At 30.8% G+C, this 11254-nt stretch overlaps 1 protein-coding gene across 1 annotated transcript; it reads left to right on the top strand.

Moving 5' to 3' along the window:
* The first annotated feature begins 8229 nt into the window (after nt 1–8229).
* Nucleotides 8230–10272, top strand: LOC109009675 (putative GATA transcription factor 22). The gene is made up of 3 exons (XM_018990251.2): nt 8230–8586; nt 9084–9518; nt 9680–10272. Exons 1-3 carry the CDS (start codon nt 8248–8250, stop codon nt 10115–10117), a joined length of 1212 nt encoding a protein of 403 aa, XP_018845796.1. The 5' UTR covers nt 8230–8247; the 3' UTR covers nt 10118–10272.
* Nucleotides 10273–11254: the final 982 nt, after the last annotated feature.

The following is an 11254-nucleotide window of genomic DNA, read 5'->3' on the forward strand; positions in this document are numbered from 1 at the left end:
TCTCTTTTCGCTGGTCTTTGTATGTTTTTTGTCTTATATGCAGGTTGAATTAGTGCATGCATATAAGCAATTGTGCCTTTTGCATCTTTAAATTTTAAAAACAAAACTGAAAAAAAAATCCCTCACTATAGAAAAGAAATTTTGCCCGTTGCGCTGAAGCTAAAAAACATGTAACCTTTTGCATCTTTAAATTATTAATGTGTAAAAATTGCCCACCAGCTAAAAAACATGTAAAACATTAAAAAAAAATCATAATATAAAAAACAAATAAAAAATCACACAAACCATTTAAAAAAATATTCTTAATGTGGGTATAAAAAAAATTGCACGTTGCCTAGTCTGAAAAAAACACATTGCCTGGTCCTAGCGCAGTGATGGTATTGAACTCCTACAAAATAAAATAAAATAGATATCAAAGAGATTTTTATAAAGAATACATCTAAGTGGATAAAAAAAACTGTACAAAAAGAACTGTGCCCCTTACCGAACACAAAAAAACATATGCATGTATGGTTTGAGGAGTTTTTTTCCATATCTGGTTTGGGAGTTTTTTTTTTTCTCCTATCTGGTCTGCTGGTTTTGCAGTTTTTGATATGTGATAGGTGGCCGGGGAAGAGAGGGGACGTTGCACTTTAAAAAACAATGTGTTTTGAAAGGCGAAACCAAGCTACCTAACATCTATACAGCCTAATATTTTCATAGGTGAAACCAAACTATCTGATTCCTTTTGGCATTTTGTTTGAGGAGTTGGCAGTGTGTTTTTGACATTTATTATAGGTGTTCATATTTGGCAGTGTTCGGTGTTGATCTTTATTTCTTTCTGGATATTTTCCCCCATTACAGGTGGTTTTCCTGGAAAACTTTTTTGTGTTTTTGACTTCTCATCACTTCTCTTCTCTTCCACTTTTTTTTTACTGATTTTTAATGTTTACTGTTGATTTCTTTTCAGCTGCTTTCCTAATTGTCTAAGGTGTTCTTGGCCAGAGATATTCAAAGCTAGAACTTTCTGGTGTTTGATCATTATGAGTGTATGGTTATTTAGTGTAGTATTTTCTAATCGTTATTTACTATTTTTTAATGTTCCAAAAATTAGATTCATTACAACAAAATAATTTTATATTTGACAAATCTATAAGAATCTGAGATAAAAGGCAAGACAGTTGAAGGTAACATTCAGATCAGGTACAAAACAGAAAATGTACCTCAAACTAGATGCAATTATCACATTTTCTTAAAATTATAAACCCAATCATGAAACTCTAATAACACAAACCCAATCTTAAAGTAAAAGTTATTTTACTCTGATTCTATTCTTCTTTCTTTTTCCTTTTTTTTGTTTGCTGTCTTTTTATGTTTTCTTTTTCCTATTGATATAAACTCAATAGATGTTTATATCCTTTTACATTTTTTTTTCTCTGTCTCCAGATTTATTGTTTTTTTTTTTTTTTTGGTATTGTGAATCTGTCATTTCAAACCCAATTAGAAAACCCTAATACCACAATCACAGACACAATCACAAAAATCATAAATTTTGGATTCAAAAATCCTAATATAACAAATACGTTATATCATCTACCAGATTTGACATTTCAAAGTAATTTTAAAAACACAAAAATAACTTACCGTGGAGAATCGAAGACAAAGAGGGTGAGGTAAGGCAGAGGAAGGGAAAGGGGCAGATTGCAGTCCAAACAATAAGTTGAAGCCCAAAACTTTTGGCTCAAATAAAGTACATTAAAACAATCACCATGTCTGATATGGAAAATCAAACGAAAATCAAATCTGGAGCTTTTGATTTTTTATAAGAGAAAGCAAATTAAACTAAACATCCACAAAACATTTTTAGGGTTTTTCTAAACCTCATTATTGGCACACTTGATACGTTTTTTATTTATAACTATTCTACATTAACTAGAATATATACAAAACTATTGATGTTTTGATTTTCTTATAACTGAATAATTCCCACAAAAATAGTGTGATGACACACCAATTTATAAGATTTTTTTTAAATATATAGTTCTTAATATTAGCGTTCATAATTTAATTCCAAGTAAGAATCAGATATACATTTTTACCTTGAGTTCTTAATTCTAATCGAAATTAATACAAAAACAACTTATCGTGGGGAATCGAACACAGAGAGGGTGAGGTAAGGCCGAGGAAGGGAGCGGGGTAGATTGCAGTCCAAACAATAAGTTGAAGCCCAAAACTTTTGGCTCAAGTAAAGCACATAAAAACAATCATCATGTCTACATAAAATGCATTCTACATCAAAGCAGTCCAAACAAACCTTTGACTATGTCTATACCAAACTCCAGAATCACAAAAGTATAGTTCCAAAACCTTAAAACAAAGTACATGCATATATAAACAAAATCAAGCAACCTAAAGAGCCACGTGACTCATATGCACAAATCCATCTCGAATTTCCCACCAGAAAATGTATAAACAACATAAAAACAATCAGCATATCTGCATAAAATGCATTCTACATCAAAGCAGTTCAAACAAACCCTTGAACATGTCTATACCAAACCCCAGAATCATAGAAGTATAGTTCCAAAACCTTAAAACAAAGTACAAACATATATAAACAAAATAAGCAACCTAAAGAGCCACGTAACTCATATGCACAAATCCATCACGAATTTCCCACCAAAAAATGCATAAACAACAAAATTCATCAAACCCATGAGCGGATTTATCAATATATCGAGCCAAAGAACTGGATCAACGAAATATAATCTTAGATTTGTATGTATTAACAAAAAAAAAATTAAACAAGCACACAAAGATAATCAACACGTATTAGCTGAAAAGAAAATGCATATCGAATAACAAAAGTAAGGAAATATAAACATTTCCAGATGTGAATAACAGATCCGGATAAAAAAAACCCTAATAACGTTGAGATCTGAAGAGGATCTCTTCAAATATATGAAAAAATATATATATTTATATTTCTTTGGCACACGAGTTGGGCCCCTCACACACACACACACCCTCAGCCCAATAATAATAAAACTCACTCAAACATTACACACAACCTCTCAACATAGAAGGCCTAATTCGAAAACCCAAAATAATATATAAGATATCGATGTTTCACCGAACTAGACAAATGTGCTTTACACGTTGTTCCGACCTAGTATGTATATGTGTATATATATATATATATATATATATATATATATATATATATATATAAAACAAGGAGATTATCAATAAAACATATTTGTTTTCAAAAAAGATTTGACTTGACCTTTTAAATTATTTTATACATATAATCAATCACTTAACTTTTGGGTGGGAAATACTTCCATTAATATACTGCGTCTGTACGTAAGTGTGCACAAATTTGTCTATGCAAAATTATATCAACGGGTCTGTTTGGAAAAATTTTAAATAGTAAAATCTTTATCCCATCTTATCGTATTTTTAAATATTATTGAAATATAAATATTTTTAAATTAATTATTATAATTTTTTCAAACTAATTAGTATAACTTTCTCACACTTTCAAACAAAAAATAAAAATGAATTTAATTTTCTCAAATTTTTAAATAAAAATAATATTATAAAATTATATTCTAATAATATTTTAACTTTATAATATTTTTTATTTAATTTTTTCTATTTTATTTTTCAAAATTTTAAAAATACTCAACTCAAACTATCTTATTACTATTCATAAAATTCTTATATCATCTCACTCTCCAATTATCCCCTAATATATATCAAAAGAAACTAGATTAAGTAATCTAGGCCTAGTTTGTTTTTAGAATTCTTCTCAACTCATCATCTAATCCTTATAATTTTTTTTAATTCTCATACAAATCAAAATAAATAATTCAATCTTTTTAAATTTTAAAATAAAAATAATATTAAAAAAATATATTTTAATAATATTTTATTTAATTTTTAATTTTAATTCTAACTCATCCCATTCATAAAAATAAAATATAAGTTTGAATCGAACAAGAATGTTCTTTCGAATTAAGGAGAGCACCTGCATCCACTAATTAATGATTAAGTTTTTTTAATATTTCTATTTCTTTTCTAAATTAAAAAAAAAAAAGAGTTTTTTTAATATTTTTATTTTTTATACTGAAATACTTTAGATCTCAAATTTGGATCTTAAATTTATATTCTGAATGCTTTTTGTTTCTAGTTAATGATTAAAAATTATTTTTTTAATGGTGTTATAAATTTTTATTTTTTTAATATATTAAATATTTAAAAAAATAATAATAAAAAAAATGAAATTCATCATTAGAAACAATTTTTCGAGCCGCTTTTTCGGACGCAGTAGCAGAGCTATTTTTTATAATATACACTACTGCATGTGTACTGGCATGCATCTGTCACTTCCTGCTACACTTTCAAGAGAACATATATATATATATATATATAAATAATAAGTATAAGCTGCGTTTGGTTTGTAAATTATTATCAACTCATCTCAATTCATCATTATAATTTTTTTAAATCTCAACACAAAATATAATAAACAATTTAATTTTTTCAAATCTCAAAATAATAATAATATTAAAAAATAATATTTTATCAATATTTTATCATATCAACTCAACTCAATTCAATTCAACTCACTTCAACATCCAAACTCATCCTAAATCACTTTTTATAAATCACTTTTTATAATACATTATATTATATAATTATGTTTTAAAATAAATAATAATTTAAAAAAATATTTAAAAAAAATTACATCACTTTATTAAAATATTTTTATTTTAAAATATATTATAAAATGTGTTGTTTGGCCTCATGTATGTACAAACATAGAACGTACATTAACAGGAATGACATCAGTACTACTACGTGCATAAAAAATGGCGGTCTTTCTGCGGCAGGCGATTATTTCTTGGAATTAGATATTTTCTGATGTTCTAATGCATGTCCCATCTAGACTGCCTATCTCTTGACTCTTCTCTTCATATCTTGTTTGGAACGTGTGCTATATTGATCCACATTAATCCACGAGTTTATATATAGATGCAAATAAAAATAATCTACAGTCTTTTTATAAGATCATGGTCTATTTTCCTTATTAAACTACTATTTGTTAAAAAAAAATTAACATCATAAAAAGATATAGATTTAATTATTATATTATAGCTTTTACATTTATAATATTTTTCATAGTGCACCAGAAATTTCAAATCATTATAATGAGAGAAAAAAATAACTTATTAAGTCACAATACTTTAGCACATGTATAGTAATATATGACTTATTATCTACTATGCTTAATTTATTGTATAAATCATTCAGTATAGTTGATTTATTGTATTTTCATTTCTTTCTCTATTTCCATTCACCTATAAATATGTACAAATATTATATATTAAATAACAATTAAAAATAAGATAAAAATATAGTCATCAAAATCCATCTCTCTCGTTCTCTCTTCTTTATCTCATTTTTTATTATATTATATTTTATACAATAAGACAGAGAAGCTGTAGCTAGGTCAAGATCACAATGCGTCCCTGCGACTGTGAGACTGAAAGAGTATAACGAACATCTATCTTCCTGCATGCATATTCGTCAGTACTCGTCAGATCAAGTAATCATTGCTAGCTTGCTCATGTGAACCATATACTTTGAATGCAGCTAAATGTCCAAAGAGAAAAATAATAATAGTAATTATTTTCCAACCCTTGAGCTTATTAGGCCCGTTTGGATCGATACACAGAGAAAATACAAATAATTTCATTTGAGTCGTACGGTTTGTTTGATTTGTGTATCCAAATGCCTAAATATAAAGTTTTTAACTCATCTATATATCTCTACATTATACATTGATTTCAGATAAACTTTTAACCCTTCTGATAATTCACTGTTTCACGTCTCCCTTATCTAAATATTACAAATTTTTGAGAAAGTCAAAGTAATCCTACTGTCAATTTTATCAAATCCCCAATTTTATTTATTTTTAATATATTTTAAAAATATATTCATAGTATCTTATCTCATCTTTCAATTCAAACATATCATTTTTTATAAACTATCTCATTTTATTTTATTTTAAAAATCTTATTATTATTTAAAATATTTTATTTCATATCATCTGAATTACGTAACGAAACGAGGACTTACAATTATTAATTATAAGTTGTTCTTTATATCTGAAGCAAATTAAGCACATGATTAATTATGAAACATGTTAATTAATTATAGCGTATATTTATGCGCAGAGAGAGAATAATATTTCATGATTCTTGATATCTGTGCTTATTTTTTCCTGAGATCAGAAGTGCATGGGAGGAAATCAATATGACAGAAAATTAGCAGGGAGGGAGGGAAAAAGAGGCTGGGCCATGCATTTCGTCTTTAGCTAGCTCATGAGGCACCGATCTGTTACAAAACGAAAAGAGACGAAAATCATGAAAGCTGGATAGAATTAGGATCGAAGGCAAGAGTTGTACGTGGGGACAAGATCAGGTACTGCATGCGCTGTCGATCATCTCTGTCCCTAGCTAGCGGCCTGTAAGCATTGATGGTTTTTGGCAAACCTTAGGAGCTGGATCGGAAGTCGATCATCCAGCTTGCATATACCTTCTTATCTAGGTGAACAAATTTATCAGTCTAACTCATCTCATAAAATCGATTGTACAAAAAAAGATTATTTATTACTTATAAACATACCCAAGACCTTATCCACAGCCAATGTGAGATTATTCTTCAACACCCTCCCTCACGTGCATGTCAGTATTTTTTCTGGTCCTTGTCACGAGATAAGTAGTGTGGGCCCCCATTCGTCCTGTGGCAGGCTCTGATACCATGAAAAAATTTATGAGCCTAACTCATCTCATAAAACCGGTTGTACAAGAGAGGATTTCTCATTACTTATAAACATACCCAAGACCTTATCCACAGCCAATATGAGATTATTCCTCAACACTAGACAACCCTTCAAATTACTGCCCATTCATCATCATCCTTGCATGATATGACTCATTTCATCATTTCTCATCATCATGTATAAAAATTAAGGACTAAAAAAAGAAAAGGAAAAAAAAAAAAAAGAGAAGAAGATCGATCGAGAAGAAAGTGAGACTCATGCATGGGCTGGCCACCACAGAGGAGGCTGCTCCCTTAAGTGCATGCTTGCATGCTAGCCACCATTTGGGTGATTACTAACATGACTAGCTAGTATATGTATGTACTAGCTAGCTAGTCATGATAAGGGTAAAAATTAATGATGTTGGCCACATGTATATTAATCATATATATGACTACTTACTTCTTATATATGGATTAATATAATATTATAAATTAATTATTACCTGAAATGAATTTACATTTATTCATCCAAAAATAGATCATGCATGGGGCCAGCTTGATTGCCATTCAACTTGCACACCATGGAGCTAGGTCACACATGTGAATAGAATTATTCTTACGTACATGACACAAAAAAATCTCGACCCAAATCGTCTCTCTATGCAGATTTCTATCTAGTGGTCCCAGCTTCTTGATGCTGCACCATGCAGACAGTACCGATACATCCAGTAACTTTAAGAAACTCATCTTGAAGTCAAGCTGATGATCATAGCTCATGTATGCATACGGCGGCTGATGTACGTACGTATAATTCCTTTGATCATAGCTAGAAATTTTTTATCATCTAAGATTAAATATCATCTAAGATTCTGATATCATTTATCAGAAGCACTTCTGATAAATGATATCATTGTGAGGAGATTATAAAGGTATATATGTTATAGGGCATATATCAAGCTATATATGCATGTGATCATCGATCTCCAAGAAAATATATATTAATGACAAATTTTAGACATGATAAGCTCTGGACACCATTTAAAAATACGGGATTTTATTTTTTTATTCCCATATTTCATATTTTATAGTGATATACGAGAGTGTAGAACTTCTGTATAGCACGTCTCTATATTAATTTTGTATTTAATTACCGCTGCATATATATGATATATTGTATTGGAACTGTTTTGAGAGGCCAGTGAAATAATATTACTGCAATAGTACTGCAGATATAATTAAGGTGGTATTGTCGTAAGTATTAATTATGAGTTGTAGCATTCTACACCTCCTTTTGTTTTGTCTTTTCTGGAAAGTTGTTTTGTTTGGGTGACATGAGGCTATCACGTGAATAACTTTCAGACCTCTGATGATCTCTTCTTCCTGATCTTTTTCTCCTTAAATATTATCAAGTTATAAGATCGATCGTCACCATATATGCCATTTGATCCGTCCCTTTTAGTTCTGTTATTCTTTAGCCTATCCTATGTTGTCCATCTTTACTGGACAACAACAACAGCGGCCATAACAAATCCCTCTCTCTCTCTCTCTCTGATCTCGATCTCGGTCTCCATGACTCCAGCCTATCTGAACTTACCATCCTCTCTTTGCCCTCTTGCAGAGCAAAGAGAAGATGATCAACACCTGAAATTCTATATACCTTCTAATTATCAAGCTTCATCTTCTCTTTCATGCCATACCTTTTTTGACGGGAACAAAGATGAAAGGGGGATCAGTGTAGTTGAAGGGTCACAACAACATGATCATCATGAAAAGGCAAGCGTGTTAGCTTCGTTTGATTATAAAATTTCACCACTTTAATTTGAATTTAGTCACTAGCTATTTTCTTTTGATCTTATTCCTTGATCATCATTTATTTGCTCATATTTTATTAAGAAGTCAAAAGAATATCCTAGTACTTCTTCTCAAATACAAAAGGAAAAGGAATATATATCTTCGTTTATATATATACATATGTATATTTCTAGGGCTCCGAACATTAATTATTCCTGTAGTACTAGTACCTACTGATGGAAAGGAAGAAGATAATAGTGGCTTCCATGGATATGTTTTTCACAGTTAATTTTCTTGGATCTCTAATCATTATACCCTTAATCACAGTTTAGTACTCTCTGATTTGATTTCTTGTTAATATTTCTAGATAATAATTAAGTACTTGGTGATTACGTTTTTGTTGATGATCCGGTACTTGTTTTCTTGCATTCTCTCTTGATCTAATTCTTTGATCTCTTAATAATTTCTTGATCACACAGGCTCATCAGCTCATAGGATCATCATCATGTGATCATCCTCAGGCATTTCCGTTTCCTTCCTTTCAGTCGACTGTTCTGGATCAGGAAGATAGTAAAAATCCCGATAAATTATCCTTATCATGTCAAAGAGATCAGGAAGCTGGCCGAGATCATGGAAGTAAAAATGCCGCCATTAATGGACCTGTACAGTGGATGTCCTCAAAGATGAGGTTTATGCAAAAAATGGTGGACCCAAATTTTCCAGCTACAAATAGGCCTGTGAGAAGCACGAAGAAGTTGCAAAATAATCAGCAGCAGCAGCACGGCATTTTCGAAATGAGTTCATCACTTCACAACAGCAACAACGTCAACGCTGCTGCTGCTGCTGCTAGGGTTTGCGCCGACTGCAGCACGACCACCACCCCTCTTTGGAGGAGTGGCCCTCGAGGTCCTAAGGTTATTTTCCTAATTCCTATAAATATAATCTTCCCACAAATGAACTGTCTCAGCACTTGTGATCATGTATGTATAATTCATTGCAAAAGTAAGTACAGAAATGGATATATATTAGCATTAGTTGTGGAAGTTTCTTAAAGTCCAAACTGCTGTTGGTGCAGTCACTTTGCAATGCATGTGGAATTCGGCAGAGGAAGGCAAGAAGAGCCATTGCAGAAGCTTCAGCAGCTGCTGCAAATCATGGCTTAGTAGTTGCCACCGACAATAATATCTCATCTTCAGTGAAGAGTAGTAGTAGTAGTAGTACAAACAGTACTATAAAGGTGCAAAACAAGGAAAAGAAATTGCGTACAAGCTGCCATTTTGCACAATACAAGCATAAGTACTGCAAACTCATGAGTACTACCGACGACTCTAATATTTCTCATGATCATGATCACAATATCATGATCGAGAGGCCGACGTCGAAGCAGCTTTCTCTCAAGGATTTCGCTCTGAGTTTGAGAAACAATCCAGCTTTTGAACGAGTGTTCCCAAAGGACGAGACAGAAGCAGCAATCTTGCTAATGGAATTATCTTGTGGTCTTGTTCACAGTTAATTTAATTACTTAATAATTTCTTCTTCATCTTTTAATTAGGAATTTATAATTAGTTTAATTTCTGCCATTATGTGAGATCATAGAGATTATAATATCTTTTGAGTATGTTGTTAATTAATTACGTACCATAAATCATGTGGGTTTGCTTGCATGCATAATTACCACTAGTTATCTTAGTATCAATATATAGTTAAATTGGGTTTGTTTAGACAATGAGATGAGATAATGAGAGATGAGATGGTTTTATATGAGTTAAATAAAATATTGTTAAAATATTATTTTTTAATATTATTATTGTTTTGAAATTGGAAAATATTAAATTGTTTATTATATTTTGTATGAGAATTTGAAAAAATTATAATGATAAGATGAGATTAGTTGAGAGTATTTTTGTATCCAAGCGGGACCTTAAAATGAAATATTCAATATTTTTATAGTTTTTCAGCCCCATCACGATTCACTTATTCCATCTAAAATATCCAGTTTCATAATAATTAATTACTTTAAATTCCATGCATATTGATATTAGTTATATATATATATATATATATATATATATGGCCTCATGGATTGAGATCGAACATCATAAATTTATTAGATTTTTATGTGTAAAGTTGAGAATGTTTTTAATTCTAGCTAGCTATATATTCACGTGACGCGATCGAGAGTAGAAATCGATCTGTACGAGTGGTCCATGTGAAATTGAGGGCCAATTCTGATTGAATCGACTGGCCCGTAATGTACGTACGTACAGTAGTCTTAAACGATATAATTGTAGATCAATATTGAGAATTTTTTTTGGGTGGGGGGGGTGTTTGGGGTCTTGGAAAATAATGGATTCAAGAGCTAGCTAGCTAGCTAGCATGCGCAATCCATGTGATCAGGTTATGATCATGATCACGAGGCCGAACTAGAGCTATTAATTAATCTCCCATGCATGCAGCTCGATCAACCCATGGAAAAAACCACACCTTCCATATTATTCAAAGTTCGAGTGATCATATGCATTTATATATATATATATATATATATATATATATGCATGGCCGCGGCCAATAAAGAAGAAAAACATGAATTAATAACAAGATCAACAAATTAACACATGAAACCTCTTGATCTTTCTGATACCGTAGCTGA

Source organism: Juglans regia, chromosome 6 (genome assembly GCF_001411555.2).
Source record: "Juglans regia cultivar Chandler chromosome 6, Walnut 2.0, whole genome shotgun sequence".
NCBI classification, from domain to species: Eukaryota; Viridiplantae; Streptophyta; class Magnoliopsida; order Fagales; family Juglandaceae; genus Juglans; species Juglans regia.